General features: G+C 41.0%; 1 protein-coding gene across 1 annotated transcript in view; it reads right to left on the reverse strand.

Moving 5' to 3' along the window:
* PTPRR (protein tyrosine phosphatase receptor type R) overlaps positions 1–18980 on the reverse strand; it is a 148559-nt gene extending 129579 nt beyond the window's left edge. The window contains exons 1-2 of the mRNA XM_065040371.1: positions 18808–18980; positions 4303–4607 (exon numbers count right to left, since the gene is read on the reverse strand). Coding sequence (XP_064896443.1) covers positions 4303–4607; positions 18808–18868 — 366 coding nt within the window. The 5' untranslated portion in view covers positions 18869–18980. The remainder of the gene's footprint in view (positions 1–4302; positions 4608–18807) is intronic.
* Positions 18981–20490: the final 1510 nt, after the last annotated feature.

Consider the following 20490-nt stretch of genomic DNA (forward strand, 5'->3'; position numbering starts at 1 on the left):
AGGTTGCCCACATCCAGTCTGAATATTGGATGTGGTCCCTGACCTATAATAACTCTCTAATCCTCCATAATTGTTTAGAAAAGTGCTAGATAGCTTAACAACCAATAGACTAGATTTCCACTGCCTGTACTGAAGCTTGCATACCTAGTTCACATGTGGATATCTACTTATAGATACATACGTTCATGTGCTTTACTCTTCCCCTGAATCCTCTTTGGAAGGACTAGCACCTGAAGCTTTTCCTCGTACACTTCATTGTGCTTGAAGGCAGATGGTTCAAACATTGATGACAAAATAGATGTAATGGTGTGGCACAGCTATAGCTCTGAGGCATTCAGCCTTACACGAAAGGTCACGGAAAAGGCAAAGAGAAGCTCTGTGTGGCTGTCTGTGAATCTTATGTCCTATTGACATTAGTTGAGAGAAGCTCTAATTAAATCAGCTTCGTTCATTAACACTCTCGCTAAACCAAACAAAACTGAAGAGATGTGCTGAATTTTAGGCTACTGTACAGTGCTGTGACCTTTCTAAGCAACAGAAACAGAGACAGATTTTCACATATATATAGTAAGGTGTACAGGAGTAGCAAGATGTGGAAGGGAAAACTTTATTATCTTTACATTTCACAGAATCACAGGATACAAGTGAAGAAAGCATCTGAGAAGCTTAGTCCAATCTTAGTACAACAGACTTACATGTCTGAGAGAGACTTTGGACATATCAAACTATATCAGGTTACAAAGGATGATGCTTTGGCATCCATGAAGTGATACTTTAGACCTAGTCTGAGTTGTAAACTTTACTACAAGTCCCTCTGCTTTTCTCTCAAGTTTAGCCCCAACTATGTATATGTATGTATGTTTGACTGGGTTTTTTTTAAACAAGTGTGTTAGACAGCAACATTTTTAATTTAAAGTGGTTATCCACAGACTATTTCTGCTTTCCATGTACTGCCTTGACCTTGCTGGTGCTCACATTCAGTATTGGAAATAACTGAAATAAACATGAATAAGAGAACTTCTTCATTTCACTACAAACTCTCTTATATGTTCAATGAGTGTATAGTTTCTGAGACCCAAAATAAACCCATGCAAATAGAAAACTCTCAATCATTACAAAAAATTATGTAATTCAGTATGTTAACCAAGCAATTTTCAGATGAGTTGGTCTCATGTCATTTAAAGACACAGCTAAACAGAACATATGGGTAAGCACTGAGACATTTATAGAACAGTCAAAATGCTTCTAAAAGCTCTGCATCGTCCTTACTTCCCTCAACAAACAATGTACATGAAACACACACACACACAAAGACAGGAACTTAATACTGGATACCCTGATGGAAAGCCTTCAGTTATATAGAACTCACTCCCAGAAAATAAAACCCTCCTCTTCCTCCTTTATGCAAACAAGCACTACAATTTCCCCGGGTTCAGTAAAATTACTTTTTAACATGTGTTCTTTATTGATAGTCACAAAACACCACTTTTTGACATAATACCTGCAGAATTATGGGCTTCACAGCACTCTGCTGTGCATTGGCAACATTTTGCTTGTCAGATGGTCTAGTCCTTAGCACAAAATGTAACCTTGTAATAGTTCTACATTAGGCATCCATTCACCTAGCTTTCCACCTCAATCATGAAGAAAATGGACCTCGAGTCACTGAAATTAGATTGAATTCGGTTTCCTCCACTCTGCAGAGCCACAACAATGCTGATTTATTTTAAAAAATAACCCCCGTTGCTGGCTTTCATACTAAATCACAATGTGCACTAGTCATGTAACTGGATTACAGGAAGCATTAACACTAGCAATTGCCCTTTCAAGTTGAGCAACCAGCAACATTGCTAAAGGCTGGAACAAAAAGGGTCAGCCAGGGCAAAAGAACAAATGTTGTCACTTTCACTGTATGATAAACCCCCAAAAGCAACAACAAGCAGTAAGTGCTAGTCTGAAACCAAGAGGAAGCACTAATATACATGCATTCAAAACAACACAGACTCCCTTGGCAATGACATTAACATTACTATCTACTTAATGTGAAATTCAAGAGGGAGAAACAAAACATTGAAGCGCAGAGACCTTGGAGGAGCGGGGCTGTGCCTGGATTAGAGCCACCACCCTGCTGTGGGACAGCTGCCCTTTGGAGGATGACACCTTCAGAATTTCTTATTGTGGGATTAGTCCAGTGACTTGTCCAAAACTCAGCACTTCGGCTTTGAAACGTGCTTTCCCGAAGGCTCTTCCTGAAAGGATGACATTAAAAACCAAAAATGCTGTCCTTAAACACACCCAGAGACAGATGAAGATCCCAAGCAACAAACAGCTTTCATGTCATGATTTGATCATGCTGTTATGCCCCCGTTTAAAGCACATATGGTTCTCAGCGAGAACAGAAGGCTTCAGAGCAGCAGCTCCATCCTAGAAATGCAGTAGCAAACCTTCAGACCGAGGTCACTTAATGAGAACTTAATGTAGATTTAATAGATCTTTTTTTATGTCTCTGTCAACCGAAAATCTGCCTCATTTAGCTTTTAATGCAGGCACAGAGCCAGTCAGCTAAAATCAGGGTAGCCCCAGAATATATTGCAAGATTCTTCCATTGAAAGTTGAGGACTGCAGGTCTCCAAAAGTGTGTAAAGTTCTACTAAAATAACAGACCATAGGCAATTGTCATTTAATGAAAGAACAAGGTGCCATGCATATTCTGAGTTCCTTGCACTAACAGAAAGGTTTCATATCCACAGGAGGTGAAATAATGCTTGCTATGGAAAAAAGAGAGCAGGTATCTTTGCTATGGAGTTGGTCCTGCAGGCTTAGGGCTAGCTTGGGGACTGGATGAATCCAGCTTGCTTGGCATCTCCTCCTCCTGGTCAGCACCATTCAGTATTGGCACTCTGTGTACAGTTGGTATGTGCCCAGAGAAGCACAGATGTTAGTGCGTTATTTTTCTTATTTTGTTCTGACATGGGCACTTACATACAAATTAATCTAGTCCACTGACTGTACCAGTCTTCTAATCTCAAATTAGGAGGTCTTCTTCATGTGGGATGCAACAAGTCCAGAGGCTCTTTAAGCGTTGTTCTCTAATAGCATTTTTTAATTGTTAAAAATTTAATGCTAGACTAATAAAATTACTATATTTTCCTGATTATTATTTTCAGTGTCGCTAGCCTTTGTTGCATTTGTTGCATTTGTGATGGCAGATCTCTAGAGGTACCAACAACACAAGGAACTCATAAGCAATTCTGAAACACTTTGTGTACCAACATGCCCTAATGCTGTACACTCTGTCTTCTTTCCTTCTTTGTAAAGGCCATTCTCTTTTAATTCAGCATCTTCTGTACTGAGCAATTTACAGAATTAGGCAAATAGCTGCTGATTGTAATTAGTTACATTGTTTCAGTTTAATCTTTATTAGTTCACTCTAATGAGTGGGTGAGCCATTATAAATGGTTGTTCTTCCCTCCAAGAAGGAGAAGGATGAGTCCAGTGCTCTTCTCAGTAATCAGGCAGGGCTGACTGTGTGCCAGGGTGAGGCAGAGCAGTGCCGAACAAAGGCAGCCACTGCTGCCCACTCCACAGAGGACAGCTCTGGTGACAGTGAAGGGTGAGGATGGAGCAGGGTGGCGTCAGTACATGGCTCCACTGACATGCCCTCCACTGCAGGAGGGAGCACTGCTGTCACTCTTCTGATAAAAGGAAAGATCCTACACACAGTTACCTGAATGAGTAGGGTCCCAGACCATATCTCCCAGAAAGAGCATGCATGGCTTATGCCAACAAAAAGATAGTTCTTATTCTTTGCAAGAAATAGGCTTGTTTTCAAACAGCTGTGTAAGCATAATGGTGGATTCACTGGAGAAATAGAAGTGAATGAATCCTTTGTATCAGCCTTTTAAAATCTCCCTGCCTCTCCTGAATTGTTCCCTAAAGTATATTTTCTTGTGCCCTACGGAGAACAAGTTTAAAATCCACCCATCAAAAGCAGTGCAAATATCAGTCAAGACAAGAGGATTAAAGGCATTTGAGGCAAAGGTAGGTTCTTTAGCTACAGAGAGGCTATATTTTGCACTGGTTCATCAGATTGCTTTGTTGATGATGGTGAGACTATGTGAACGCAAGTTCTACTAAAGTGAAGAGCTTCAAGATGTGTGGTCATTATTTAGATTTATATGAACAGCCAGGCAGTGGAATGTGAACTTCGGATACCTCACAATCTATGTCTGTATTTATCTACAAGCACAATTATTCATAAAACAACTCCAGAAATCAGGGTTAAAAAAAAAAAGCACTTACCACAACAATCACATTCGTTGCAGGAATGGGAAGATTTTCCACTTCCAGATCTTGACCAGTCATAGCTAACAGATTGAGGGATGGGTCGTAGGCAGGTCTGGGGAAGGCTGATTTAACAATTATTGCAGGATGCAGCTTGCTTATTTTGGTGTGGGAAGAAGAATGGAAATTTTGTTTGGAATTCTTGTAACTGTCTGTATCCAGACTTTTCTCCACACTTTGCACATGGTGATAAATAAACACAGGTTTCCCACTTCTTCTCTGATGAATTGCCAAGAAGTGGTCATTGTCTCCAGAAAAGCAGCCTGCAGAAAGAGAAGAATAAGTTCAGAATGTCTCTCTTGGATATTTGGTAGATGGCCCTGGAAAACTGATGAGATCTTCGTGTTCTGCAAGATTTGGAAAGAGTATTTGTGGAATACAAAAGTTCCCTTAACATCTCACAATAAAATTTCTATAGCAATAGCTTAAAAACACTAGAGAGACTCTACTAAGTATGTGAAGCATATCACATTCTTAAACCCATTTTTACAGGGCTTTTTAAAATGTTCCAGTATAAGTTGGGGAACAACCTGTTGGAGAGCAGTGTAGGAGAAAGGGACCTGGGGTCCTGGTGGACAGCAGGATGACCATGAGCCAGCACTGTGCCCTTGTGGCCAAGAATGTCAATGGCATCCTGGGGTGTATTAGAAGGGGGGTGGTTAGTAAGGCGAGAGAGGTTCTCCTGCCCCTCTACTCTGCCCTGGTGAGATCCCATCTGGAATATTGTGTCCAGTTCTGGGCCCCTCAGTTCAAGGACAGAGAACTGCTGGAGAGAGTCCAGTGCAGGGCAACAAAGATGATTAAGGGAGTGGAGCATCTCCCTTATGAAGAAAGGCTGAGGGAGCTGGGTCTCTTTAGCCTGGAGAAGAGGAGACTGAGGGGTAACCTCATTAATGTTTATAAATATATAAAGGGTGAGTGTCATGAGGATGGAGACAGGCTCTCCTCGGTGACAACCAATGGTAAGACAAGGGGCAGTGGGTGCAAACTGGAACACAAGAGGTTCAATTAAATTTGAGAAGAAACTTCTTCTCAGTGAGGGTGACAGAGCACTGGAACAGGCTGCCCAGGGGTGTTGTGGAGTCTCCTTCTCTGGAGACATTCAAAACCCGCCTGGACACATTCCCATTTAACCTCATCTAGGTGTTTCTGCTCTGGCAGGGGGATTGGACTAGATGATTTTTTGAGGTCCCTTCCAATCCCAAACATTCTGTGATTCTGCAATTTTGTGGATTTAGCGTTGGTGTCAGGCATAAGAACTCTTTTAGATTACATGCTTTTAATAAACTGTATATTTGTAAAAAAAAAAAAAAAAGTTTCCTTTTGATAGTCAAAATACTTCCTAATGATGCCTTTATGAAAGGAACCAGAATTAAGTTTTGACTTTTTTTTTTTTTTTTTTAATGGCTGAAACATAGTGAGTCCTCAGTTCCTTTGTGAAGAACAGAGCAGCTACAACAGCCCAGTTCAGCTCCCAGTATGGAAGTCAGGTTGACCCTATGAGCAGAAAAACAGGCAAGGACGAGTTCCTTTATAGATAAAACGTAACTGAAGCTGCATTAGTCACCTCCTGAAAGACTGCTCTAAGAAACCCACTCTGGTACAAAAGGGGCATTGTGTTCTAAGAGGAGTGAGTCCAGAGAGCTCACTCTGATCAGCCTGGAATTTCTTATTCAGAAGCAGTTGGAGTGTTGTGGTTTAAACCCAGTGGGTAACTAGGACCACGCAGCCGCTCGCTAACTCCTCACCCCCAAATGGGATAGAGAAGAAAATCAGAAAGGAAAAAAACCTTATGGATTGAGATAAGAACAGTTTAATAAGACAGTAAAGGAAGAGGGAGCATTTGTCTCCCTGTCCAACTCCAGTTTATATACTGAGCATGATGTCATATGGCAAGGAAAACCCATTGGTCAGTTGGGGTCAGCTGTCCTGGCTGTGCCCCCTCCCAGCTTCTTGTTCACCTGCAGCCTTCTGGCTGAAAAGTCCCTGATTTGATGTAACCATCATGTGGCAACAAACAAAACATCAGTGTATTACCAACTTTCTTCTCATACCAAGTGCAAAACATGACATTATACCAGCTACCAGGAAGAAAATTAACTCTATTCCAGACAAAACCATGGAGTTAATGGCAATGTTGCATTTGTGCACTGATTGGGTCAGCTGTTTTTTTTAGTTAAAAGCAGTAATTTTAAACAATCAATGTTATTTTAATTCTCGTCATGAGCTATGAAGAACAGCTCAGAACCAACAACATGTTTCAATTCAGGTTGAACAAGAAATCATTTTGTTCTATTCAGACTGATTTTTGCCTCTGATTTTTTTGCTTCTGTAAGTAAACCAAAATAATCAGTCATTTGCACAGCTCTACTCAGTGCCCTTAGGAGATTTCAGTGTAGGTAATTACATTCTGTTGACCTAATTTCCTCATGAAATTTTGGTTAGGAAAATCAAGGACAATACTTCATCTGTGCTCTACTATTGCTATGCATCATTGGGAAATGCATTCTCTGTCAAAAGCAGGTCCGTGTCAGTAGGCGGTGAAGCAATTCATAACATACATGAGCAGAAAATCAATACAAAGAAGACAGAACAGAGAATCTTGCATTTTGCAGTACACTTAGAGATCCTCCTAGTATAAAGTATGATGCTAAGGCTACTAGGTATGATGCTAAGGCTACTAATCCTAAAACTACTCTTTTAAATAGTAAAAACAAACAGAGACAATTTCCTAGATGACCATGGTGGTCACATGTACAGCTGATATCAAGTTTTGATTGGGAAGACAACTGAGAGTAGGAGAAAAAAAAGAGAGAGAAACTGCAGAGTATAGTCTTAGAGATGGATGAATTTCAAAGCCTGTTAAGCTTGCTGGGATCTCATTAAGCTTTGTTGGGGGTGGCTTTACTGATAACATCCCAAGGGCTGGTCTTATCTTGTGATTTAGAGAGTTGTGTGAATGGCAAAACAAAAATGACATCAGGGTTTCTCACAGTCACTTCTCTGCTGAATTTATTTTCATGTCTTCTTCACAGACAACCAGTATCCAAAACTGATCACAGATAATATGCAGGAGTGAAACTACAGACACATTTGGTGTCTGTGGTTGCTCTTTACTTAATTCTTGCTGTCATTGTTTCTGAGGGAATCAAAACCACTGTGGTTGTCCTGCAATTCTTTATATTGCATTTCCTACCTACTTTAACATTCCAAATTCCCCTTTTATTTTATTTATTTTCCTGAAAGATGCAGAAAACATAACATAATTAAGTACTAGCCCAAATTCTTCACTACATAATATTAAGGTAAATCCCAAATATGACTTCAGAATCCTGACAGAACCCAGAGTAACACAGCAAAACCAGAAAGGTTGTCTTATTTTTGATAAAACAATAGTTAAAGTAACTCCCTGAAAAGCTTGTCTGCTCATGTAACTCAGTACTTTTTAACAGCAGTCTCGCCATCTCCCATTAAATCCCAGCAGGCTCACTTCCATTAGAATGCTAAAAATCATGTCAGTAACACAGGTCCCTGCAGTGGATTCAATGTATGGTCCATTGCAGCAGATTTTCAAGATGGACAACAAAGCATACTTGGGTAACAGCCCATCCTGCGGAAATGAAAAATTAACAAGTCTAACGGCACAAGATACTCTTTGCACTGACACAAATCTATTTTTAAGAGCTGCCTATACAGACATCCAAATATGTTCCAAGAAAATTATTAGGCTGAATTTGGTTTTCTGAGAAGTCCATATAGCCCCAGTAGCTTAAGTAGGTCACATGTATTTACAGTGTCTCATGTAAAAAACTCCATTGATCTTAGCAGACTGTGGATAAGCCCTAACCAAGATCGGACTTTGGCTCCCAGACTGCTATGGATGCCTCAGGTGACCCTAACAAGTAGGACACGCTTGACACTACAGAGAAACCCAAAACTTCCTCTTAATCTCATGAAGGGCGAAAATATCCCTTCTTTACCCCTCAAGCTTCAGCTCTGAACACAAGCAGTATGCACCCATGAGACACTTGGAGAAATCACTGGCAACACCAGCACTTCTGCTATACACCACCTTTAAATATTGCCAGTCACCAACCCTTAAGAGAGAGAAGACTGGGATTCTCATATCAAGTTGCGTACCTACACAGAAAAAGCAAATACTCCTTTGTGGCCCACAGGGAAACCAACAGAAGCTATGAAAAACTGAAGGACCTCAGTATTATAGCAAAAAGTTATTTGAGTGCCTTTTAAGCTTCAGATATCTCAACATACACAGAAATTCAGAAAATGGGGACTCAAAAAAAAAAGACTTCCTAGAGATGTCTCTTCCTTAAGCTTAGAAAACTTGATCCTAAAGTGAATTTTGATATTCTGCTCACACTACCCTGTTTGAACTCTACTTCAGAATGCAGTTGTTCATGACTGACTTGTAATATTCACCCAGTTCTGATATCATCCTTTAACTAAAATAATTTTATTCCTTCTCCTAAAAATCCTTCCCATCAAGTGTATTTACAAAGAATTATAGTTTATTCTGCCTTGGCATTGAGGAGAATAGACTAGATTTCTTCTAATCAAAAAGATGCTGAATCTTCACCTATTTCTCAGCTAAGTATAACTATTTTTAAGTCACTGGAAAATTGTTCAAAATGAACAGTAATCAGTGGCTACACTCAAACTCACATCAGACCTTCTCAACAGCAGGTTTGTATCTGCCTTTGCTCCTAGAAGACAGCTTACCCTTCCTTCATCTAGATCAACTCATGTAATAACCATTACCTTTAGGAACATATGCTGCAATGTGACTAGTATGATCTGTTGATTCTTTCTTCCAGTTCTTCTGTCTGTACAATGTTTTGATGGGTCACTACTCTTTTTCTTAGGCTCTGGCTCCTGATGAATATTGCCACTTCTTCCTCTGTTCTTTCCTACTGGTTGACTTTTCCTTCTTCCTTGCAACTCCTCACTTGCTGCTACTGCTTTTTCCTAGATTTTTTTTTAACAAGATCTTGCTTCCATGTTCCTCCACTGCAACCTCCCTATTTAATTTCTCTTATCCTGTACAACAGCATTTTTCTTCCTCAAAACATCAGATTATCCTTAGTTGCATTTCCAGTGCCTGGAACTTTGCTTCTAGAACCTCTACCAACTTCATCTATTAATAAAGTGCAACCAGAAGTTACAAAGTGATGTAGAATGCATACTTTCTACATCTCGAATATATTCACTGCTTCTACCATTGCTATCAGTTGATCTTCACCTTCATCACCCTTCCTGGAAAGGAAAATGGGAAATAAACATACAAAACTCCCTGTTCTGCTGGTTCCAGCTGTTCTGCTTGCTGGGTCCAACTATGCGTTCACTTGATTTTCTTAGTTGTCTGCAGAAAAATACAAGATTCTGTCCTGAATTATAAAGAAAAAAAACTATCCAATCTACAGAAGTATGATGGATAGTGGGCCAGTAGAAGTCCATGTAAAATACCCACATGGTCCCAGTATACGGGAAGCACAAAATTTTCTCATTATAATAGATGCGTAAATCACATTAATGCTAGACAGCACACACTGCTCAGACTGTATTACACTACAAACGTGTATTGCACATGCAGAAATGAAAGCCTACAATAAATAGTAAATCAGATCAGAAAAATGTTGTGGGCACTTTTCTTTAGACTGTCTTGTCTCCCTGAATAGTCTCAGGCAGTGGACATTTTATTTTACAGGAACATGCCAGAAAATTCTTAGATTCTCAATTCCCAAATGCCTTCACTTTATCTAACATAGACACAGTAAAAACTTGATGGTAATCAAAATCTATTAATAAGCCAGTAACACTGTAGCAGGGTTTTATCTTTTTAAAACATAAAAATATTGAAGCTTTACAGATTTTTTTTTTATCTCACATCCTCTAGAGCCAGAAACGAGAACTTTATTCAACTGCAAAAGGAGATTCCCAGTGGGAGACGACATTCTTTTGTAAACCTGATAGGGCCAAGATAATGGTGTCTTGATGAGTGTCTGAAAAACAATTTGAGGTCATCACCCTAAGTCTTATTATTTGTTTTAATCTGAACAAATTAGATTCATAATAATGTATGTTCCTGAACATAGCCATTTTCTTTAATGAGAAGTATACTGTATATTTACTACTTGTAAGTAGCACAGTCACCTCAAATCCATTGATAGAACTGCTGTGCTACACCTGATCACTGAGCAAAACGCACAAGTGAATACAGACATATAGTGCATAGGTTTTAAAACTCACACTCAATACTATAACTAGTCTGTAATAACACTGAAGTCTCTTTATAGTTACAGATATCGTAGTGTATTACACAGCTTGATATTTTCATGCTAACAAGCTGGAAATTGGACAAAAAAAGGTAGAAAACGTAGAGTCATTTCATAAGGGAAAAACATGTTGAAACTTGACTAATTGCTTTCAAAGATAAATTTAACTCAAAGGCAAGTTGAGTTACAGTACTTAATGCTGTTGCCAAATTATTTCTCATTTTCAGTAAAAAGCCTTACTAAACTTTGATAATTAAATTTTGTACCCTGAGCTCCACATTCTTTCTTTCTTTCTGTTTAGCTCACCATTCTGAAAGATGCTGTGTGTCCCATACAACCTTTCTCTACACCCTATAAACCAGCCTCAGACTTTGGACAGGTTTGGCCTCTGAATGCCTCTTGCACAATGGTTCATCTCTTCTTGAACAGCCACCCAGAGCCACCGTGAGAGGCATGTCAATGTATTTATGCAGACCATTGATCAATGCTTTTCAATAATGCCAGTGTTCCTACAGGTAGGAGATTTATTGCCCTTTTTTAGTCCATTGAGATGGATACGGTCTTACATCCTGCAGAGCAGAGTTTGCAGTTCTCTCTTGCCTGTATAAGGAGTAAGCAGATATTGGCTCAGAGGAAGGGGAAGAACAATCTCTTAGCATCTGTGCCAAAATACTTAGTATCATGCCAGCCATTTTTGAGAGCTTGGGCCTAATTCTCAGGAGTACCAATGACAAAGATACTAAGGGAAATGCTAACTACTGGTCATTTCTAGACATAGGATGAACACTACTATATGTTCAAAAGACCTTTGTCCTCTCTGGGCTGCGAAGGTTGCAGGCAGGGGGACCTTCTTTTGACTGTGACTTTAAAAGATACAGAAGTCTGCTGCTTTATCCCTTGTTCGTTTATCTTATCAGTAATAAACCTAAAACATATCAAGGGAAGTCAACATATCTGATGGGAAATAAAAATGTTTTAAATGATGCTGAAAGCACAAATGAAAACAAAAGCTGTCTGGAGGCAATATGCCTGCATCCGTACTGTCTAGTTAACAGAATATCTTACTGTCAGTAAAGCAGTACCTTAATCAAATCTAAATCTCATTAGGATGGACTGTGCAGTTATAGGTAAACACAAACTACTGTTCAACTTTAACAAGGTGGACCAAGAATTATTATCAATAAAACGCAGTTAGACTGTGGCAAAAAATATTACTTCTCTATTAGCTAGACAACAGAACATACTCTTATGAGGTGAGGCAAACCAGGCAAACCTGAAAAGGAAAAAAATATGAATCCATTTGCTGGTTTGGTAGCACATGCATGAAGGAAGACATTGGAAGTTTTGGAACTAACAAAAGAATTCAGCTGCGAAAATACTTTCCCACACATAACATTTCTTGTAGCAGAGGGACTCGCAGGCTGTGACTGTTTCCATCATTCAGAGAATAATGCCAAAATACAAAGCCTAATCAGATCCTTCCTTCACACCACAGCTTCCTCTTAAGACAAAACCTGTTGGAGCATCACAAATGAAGATGTTCCCTACCCAAAGCAGGCTGCTAGACCTAATGATCTTTCACTGGGAATGATCCTGCATAGCTTCTCATTACCTCTTTCAGCTAGCAGAAGTTTATCAGTCCTGCTATATTCAAAGTCTTGTTCATGAGCAAAGAGGAAGTACACCTTATACATGTAAATAAAGCTGAGAGTTCATTGTTAGCATAATGAAAATCTTAACAATCTAATTCAAGAAGATCTGTTTGACATAGAAAATCAAAGAACAATAAAGCAGAAAAGGTCAGAATTATGGCAATAATACAATTAAAATTGTCTATCCCTTTCCCTGCTGTTATGCTCGCCCTTTGCTCCTTCTCTGGGTCCTAAGGCCAGTGTTTTCACACTGGTGTTGGCAATGGGGGAATACTATGAGGAGTTGTCAGCATCTGGAGTCCTTTGCTGGGATGAATATGATGGATTCTTCTTCCTCCTCTCTTCTTCCATCCATAGGAACTCATAGGTATTTGCAAACAAGCATTTACACCTTTATCTTTCTTCAATCAGTCTGCAGCTCCAGGTTACATCTGAATTTACTATAAATGGTGCTACATATGTATGTTAGATACTACTTCTTTGTTCTCTTCGTTAAACCCTAAAACCAGTTTTTTCAAGCTCCAGGTCTGCTTTTTTACCTACTAGTGAGCTATTTACAGCATGGGTCCTCCATGCCAAACTCATACCCCAGTTCTTATTGTCCCAGTTCTTATTGTCCCACGCCTGCACTATTGTCCCATCCCATGCCTCCACACTCAGTGCCCCTGCTGTTGTACCAGGCCTGTGTTACTGATATCCATACAAAACCAAAGTTGTACCACACAAAGATAAACAGGCGTAAAACAGATACAGATGCTCGGTCAATTAGAGAAAGTGCTGTCAGAGGTAAACCAAGTCAAACAGGCAGCTCAAGGAAAGCACCAGCAGAGCCGGCCTGACAAACCCCAGTCATGAGGCCTTGCAAACTCAGAACAAAGCTCATGGCTTTGTTACTAGCAAAGGCAACACCATATCACAGGGCTACAGGGTCACAGTCCTTCATAGGCTTCTGTGCTTTCCTAGTTAGGTCCAGTAATCAAAAGGCCAGGCCTTTTGCAGCAGCAGAGCAGTACCCATGACACGTCAAAATTCAGAGCAAATAACCTATGCCAGAGTCAAGAACAGATCAATTGTAAAAATTTGGAAAAATATTTTGATTTGCCCTTACACAAAATGTTCAGAACATCTGACCAAAACAAAAAATTCAGACAAAATCAATCGGTACAAAACGTGTGTGTGTATATGTGTGTGTGTGTGTGTATATGTGTGTGTGTGTGTGAGTGCAGGGGTAGATAGAATTCATTTTCGGTGTGTGTTTGTGTGTGTGAGAGTGAGCAACTGCATGCACACACGTGTGAGAGAGGGTGAGGGCACCCCTGAGAAAGGGAGGGAGTACACACAAGAGAGGGAGGGGGAGAAAGAGATGATTGCAAGGAAATTTTTTTCCTTTGCTAATACGCAATCTGCTGAAAATAGAAACAACTGCAAATTCACTTTTGCTGAATTCGTCCTTTTCAGTAGGAAAAAAAAATTGCTCTGTCCAAAAATATCCACAACTACAGTGAATTTGAATTAAGCACGAGTGGTATCTTTTTCAAAAAGACACTTTGCGTTTTATGGGCCAGTTGCCTGATATGTCAATAATGAAACTGGATACCAGAGAGCATTGATTTCACTAGGTCTACTCATGTGAATTAAGAGATGAGCCAGTGGTCCCAAAGGCACTTAAGTGTTCTGCCATATTTATGCCCTGGCACTAATGTACTGTATAGTCTCACATCAGAATTTTTTTTTTCTTTTCCAGAAGGTGTGAGAAAGTGCTGCATCTATTTGCTAATTTTGTGATTACTGTCATTTTCCAAATGAAGGTTGTGGCTAAATTTCTGCTCTGCATAATGTGGATGTAAATATATAATATCTCCATGAAACATATAGTATCTCCACGAAAGTCAGTAACTGGTATGAAGGGAAGTCAAGCTCACTCTTAAGGTTTTGGCTGCGGGTTTTTGTAGTAGTACTGTAGGAAATCACACTGAGAATTTCTGAGCAGATCTTATGGAGTTTCTCCAAGTACTTATTCCAAAGCCATGCTGAAAATCCTACAGAACAATGACTGTACTTTATAAGTCTAGTCCCCAGTATCAAGCTTCATGACATCCTTGTGGGGGGGAACCCCACCAAACAGGGCCAGCCACTGCTGTCTTGTTAGATGCTTTCTAGAGAGACAAGACTCCTCCAAGAGACCATTTCGCGTTTTTTTCAGCAAGTCTCCTGCTTCACTCTCTAGAGAAGCTGGAACCAGCCTTTGCTGTCTAAGATATTTCAGTCTTCTCATAATACAACAAATGAAATTTGGCAGGGATTAAAAGATCACAAACCTCAATAATTTCCTAATGGATATACCGAACATAAAACTCTTGTAGAAGATGAGTAGCAAGAATTTCCACATGTAGAAACATGACAAGACTCTATTTTCTAACTAAATACTTCCTGAAAAATATTAATAATAAAAGTATTTCTCCCCAACAGAACCTTTAAAGAGACAGATGACTACCCTCTGATTATCCATGAGTCTACTAATAAAAGGCACAAATGTCTATTCTAGTAAAAACACCCACTCATGACCAGCAATGGGTTTTCTAAAGAAGGCACTTGTAAGTACCAGCTTCATTTAGATTATGTTAGTGTAATGAAGCAGAATTCCAAGACATTTTTAAAATCAATAGCTCCTTCACATTCATTCTAAATGTATTTAGAAGCTAGCAGTACTCACTTATTAGTGTGAGGTTACTGAAATGGATCTGATAGCAAATGCATTTTGTGCAGATCTCACCTCAGCTCTAGAAGTACAGTCCCCAGATTTTCTTGCTTTTGTAACAGAGCTTGTGCATTTTTTAGAAAATAGGCCCCCAAAGCTTAAGTAGAAACCATGGTCCACTCAAGTAATTTCCAACTATAAGAACACCACACAGGTGTTTGACCAGGAAAGCTGAAATACTACTTTCTGCCCAGCTGAATTTATTAGATCACCCTGTGGACTTTGGTAACAACTAAGAACTGGTCTAGAATATTTATAAAATATGTTTCTACACCTACTGAATTATAACTAAAGGAGTGTTAATTTGTGGTCAAAGAAATTTCAGGTTTGATACAACCAATCCTCAGTTTCTTACAGCATTGCCACTATTTCCTACCCGGAATTTTACCTGATTCAGGTGACAAGCTTGGGGAACAGATCCATCAAGAGGTTGAGACAAGGATCTACAAGCTTCCTCTCTGAAAAGGCTAGTAGGGAAGTATTGGTCCACACGGAGTTAAGGTTGTCAATGCATGTCTTCACTGATGAAGAGAATAATAAAATGAGGTAATAGAAGCCCATAGCAAGCCAGTGTAAGCCCTTTGCTCAAGAAACCATGACTTAGACGACCTGAACAAGTCTTCAGTTTTTAGCTCCTTGCTTTTCCAGGACCCAGGTTTGTTAATCTTAAAAGCAAATTCTGCAAAAATTCTATCCCAAAGAGAGAATTTTAACATAAGGTGGTGGGTTCATACCGTGATATAATTAACTAAGTTTTTTTTCTAGTCTAGTTGATTTTCCTAGCCTGTTTCCCATGACTGGATATTTAATTCATAATATATTTTAATTCTTTTCACAAAATTTGTTAAAAGACAAAATGAGGTGAAATAGTTAATTATTTGAGTAATCTGGATGACGCAAATGGCTCTAATTACAAGTTAGTCTAATGCATCGCTTTGTGTTTTTGCTACCACCTGCCATTCTTTTACAAGGAAACAAAGCTTCCTAGTCATCTTGGGAGACATTAGGTTTTTATTGCAAGAACATGTATTAGATCATACCTACTAAAAAGAGTATAACCTGCGCTGTCATGCACTCTCTCATGCAATGCATAATGTAAGTTGAAGGTTCATGCTGACCTGTAATCAGTTGCTACAGATTTAGGTCTTTATCCAACAGCAAGCTCTATATAGGCTGATTACTTCACATGCTGCACTCAGTAGAAGGGCCTAATTCTGGTTTCAGAGTGGCAAACACAATTGTCTGATTTCAGCAAGCAATATATGGGCATACCAACAGCACAACTGGATTTAATCTTCTGTTTACGTAACTGTGATGCTTCATTGGAATCAGTATACAAATCACCTTAGTAAAACAGCACCTTTTTAAGTGCATGAATTTTTGACAAGAATATTTTTGACAAAAATATTTTCAATTATTGTGTGCATACATATGTGGCTATTGTAACACAACCATAGTAGAATTGTCTTTCCATAGAAACCAGACTTGCTATATGACTTCCATTACCTTTCCATTACAAAGCACAACTGAAACACATTAGAGAATTAATTCTTTTTGCTGTAGCATTTGTTCAAGTAAATGTAGATTTATGTTTTCTCTAAAATCTGTTATCACCAACAAATACCAAGGAAGATTTTCTTAATGCCTACTGACAGTGTCTTTAGCATTCCCTAGAAACACTCCTCATATAAATTCAGCCTCAGAACAAAAAAAGGTAAGCAGTTTCCATCACATTACAAAAAACCTGACATTTGGGATATAATTTGTGACCTAGCACTAGTGCAAGTGGAATGCATTTTGTGATTTCACATCAACCAAAGCTGCAAAATCACCATCAATAATTCATACATGGAGGCTATACATAAAAGATGTCCATAGCAGTAGTCCATGAAAGACCAAATTTTCTACTTGCATCAGATGAAACAGAGAAATCTCAGCAGTTTTAGCTTGCTATGTTATTTCCTTTTTGTGACATCTTCAATGACTTCCACCAGGAGCATGGTGTATGCAGACCTGCCTTAGAGGAAACACAGCTCTTGTGCTCAATGGGACCTGTGCCCAAAATGCAACGGTTGAATTCAGCTCCTGTCAATCCTCCCGGCTGCCTTCTCTGATACAATAGTTTTCCAGGATTGCCCAGGGAACAAAGTAACATCATATAAATATCTATTTTCCTCTCTTTTTCTCATGATTAGGGACATTTTCATAATAAAGTGGAAGTTTTGTTTGTAAGCTTTCCCAGCAACTTAATGAAACAAGCAAAACTTAGCAAGGAAAGTAAATGGCTTACTTGCAGGACAGAAACCCAGTTTCCATTAGTAGGATAGAAAAATGAAGCACATCAAAGCTAATGCAAAGTCCAGTATTAATAGGGGATACATTGAGATTAGAAGGCAGGTTATGTCAAATTGAGGCTGTACACTAATTTTGTACAGATGATCATTTTAATACATGTTGTCAAAGAACAATCTAAAAGCTGCTTAAGGCTTTTATTAAAATGGATCACGAATGCTCCCTATCTTTCAGACAATAATCTCTTCCACATATGAATATCAGGCATAACAGCATGAGCTTCCTAACTACAGACATACAGGAAAGAGGCTCCCGAGATTTTATGGAGTGTAGCCTAATATTCCCGGGCAATAAAATACCAATAACTGAGACAAACCACTTCTCCTGACAACAGCAAACAAAAGAATGCAGCGCCTGCTTCCTGCTGTAGCCTATAAACAACTATTTTCATAACACAGCTTATTTGGGGGGTGCATACATGTTCATGCCTTGCTTCCACATTAAAAGAGACATGAAGTTCAATTATTATTTCTAATGATTCTTCAATAAAACAATGCAAATTAGTTGCATCTTAAAAATCGCTCCAAAATGCAACATTCCTGGGAGAAAAAAAGTCAGTACCTAGGGAGTGCATTTAATTGTTTTCCTTAATTAAACTTCAGTGAAGTTAAAAGCAGGGTGCAACAGCCATTTTCTACTTCAGAAGTAGCTATGCTTGCCATAAAGGATAAAAAAAAGGAACTCTTTAACTTTACTAATTGAGAACTTAATTCAATTATACAGTTACCTCAGATTTTATTTCCTTCCTAAGAGTATATAGACTTAAATCTGCACAGGAGAGATAGACCCTCTGAAAAACAAGCAGTTTTTCATTATTTAAGAAGAAGCCTGAGGTTTACGCCAGAAATATGAGCTATGACTGTTAGAATGAAACTGGCAGTGGAACTTCATCCACGTACTAGGGCGCTCTTCGCTCACCACATTTCTGAATGAGGCACACGTTTTGCTAGCAAAGCAGAGAGAGGATTTATGATCCCCTCTACAGCCCAAACGACTGCTGTCGCAGCTGAAATTTCCCTTTCTAAAAACCCCGCTGCCCCGAGCAAACACAAGTGGCAACGTCAGGGATCAAGACGGACGGTTTCCTTTCGCTGCCCCAGTCCCAGCCCCAGCCCCAGCCCCACGCCACCCGGGACCGTGGCGCGGCCGCTCCGCGGGGCGCTGGGCGCGCAGCGCGGGGCTCGCCCACCAAGCCGCGGCCAGCCGCTGTCCGCGGTGCTGAAAGGCGCCCGCGCCCGCCCTCCCGCTGCCCACCCGGGGCAGGCGGCGGTCGGACGCCGGCAGCTGTTCCCGAGCTTGCCCCCTGCGCGGCCGCCCCCGCCACAACAGGTGCACCGCCGGGCGCAAGCGGGTGCCCGCCGCCTTGCCTTCCCCGCCCCACTGGTCGGCCCCGGCCGCCCCCGCTCACCTGCGGCGCGGAGGTGGAGCAGGAGGCACAGCGCCCGGAGGCAGGCGACCGCCCGCCGCATGGTGCGAGCCGCGCTGAGGCGAGGGGAGCCGGGCAGCTCCGCGCCACCGCGTCCCGCTGCCCCCCGCCCCGGCAGTGAGCATGCCTGGGAGCCGGCTGCGCATGCGCAGCGCCGCGCGGGCGGGCGGTTGCCCTCACCTGCCTGCTTGGCGCGGGGTGAGGCGAGGGGCCAGCCCGGGCGCCGGGGAGCGGGGGTGACCGGGTGAGACCCCCCCACGCCACGGGGAGATGGGGTTGTGGAAGGGCCGTGGGGAGCCGAAGTGTCCGGAGATAAGAGGCGAAAGGGGAGATCTCCGGTTCCAGCCGCCTGTATGGGCAGCAGGCGGTAGCGAGGGGGGCGGTTTCTCCCTCAGCTCCCGGCTACTGCAGCGAAGCGGTGGGTTTCGCACGTCCCCAATATTGCAGCGCTGTTGAGGCTCGTTTCAGATCTGGCGTGTATGGGAGAGAGGCTTTGACGATGTGTGGCTTTTGTGCTTGCAGCGAAGGCAATCCTCCCCTCCAATATGTTGTGAAACGTGTTGTGTTGTAAAATGCGCAGTTAGCAAAAACTGTGTGGCGGAAATCACGGCTGATACAGAAATAAAGTGACATTTGCTTGGGATTCTGCTGAACTCCAGACAGTGATTCAGATCAGACTGATGCAACACCTGCTCAGGAGACACTTGGGAAATTCAATCACACGGGTATCAGAGACCCACCTAAAGAGGCCAAGCATGAAACAGCCCTGTAACAAGATGATTTTCTAAAGTTGAGTTTAATTGGCCAAAAGAGCCACCAAAGGCTAACCTAGAGAGGAAGTGGCAGACGTGTCACTCGGCAAGTGATCCGTCTGCAGGCTACTGCTGGATGTGGCAAGCCCTGTACCCACACGGGCAGGTTGGCGGCTGAAGTGATTTGTCCTAAGTAGAAAATAACAGAGCTTTCTCGCTTCTAACTGGCTTTAAATGAACCTTTGTACAGTAATTCTTTTGGTATAATGATGGGAATGTCTGCACAGGGGCTGATATGTAGGTGCGATTGCATGTGTGACTGTACGTATGCAAATGAGCTTCCTTTGCCAGCCCCCACACGGCTGTTCACATACATATAGACAGTTATGTCGTTCACTTGACAGTAACATTAGTGAGAAAAGACCTGAGCTGGAAGACAGCACTTGATGTTGAGCTCTGCCTGAAACAGGGAATTAAAGTGATGGAGGGGATGTTTGAACAAGCAGTGGTGTTTGAGCCTTGTCATCCCAGCAATATCTTTCGTAGGTATTGTGTCTCAGATGCCCTCCTAGGTCATGAAATTTCTGAAGCCTCCTCTACTGAGATGATAATTTGCTGTGGGTATATACAAATTGCAGCACATCCTGTTCCGGTTTAATCCTACTAGTTCTGACTAGCAGAAATGAAAGCTGAAAGAAGAGAAAGAAAGAAATCTGTGTGTGCAGTGCACCCCACTTGTGCACCCACAACTGCAGTTCCAATGTGCCGAGGCCTCAGAGGTAAACATGTGGAAAAAGTGAGTAGGAGACTATACTTATTTCCCTTGATAAGCTGTGCAGTGCAGATTACAATTTAGCCAGCTCCTAGGGAAAGACAAAAGAAAAATTTACTTACAGTCCTCTAATGTTTTGTT

Source organism: Columba livia, chromosome 1 (assembly GCF_036013475.1).
Source record: "Columba livia isolate bColLiv1 breed racing homer chromosome 1, bColLiv1.pat.W.v2, whole genome shotgun sequence".
Classification (NCBI taxonomy): domain Eukaryota; kingdom Metazoa; phylum Chordata; class Aves; order Columbiformes; family Columbidae; genus Columba; species Columba livia.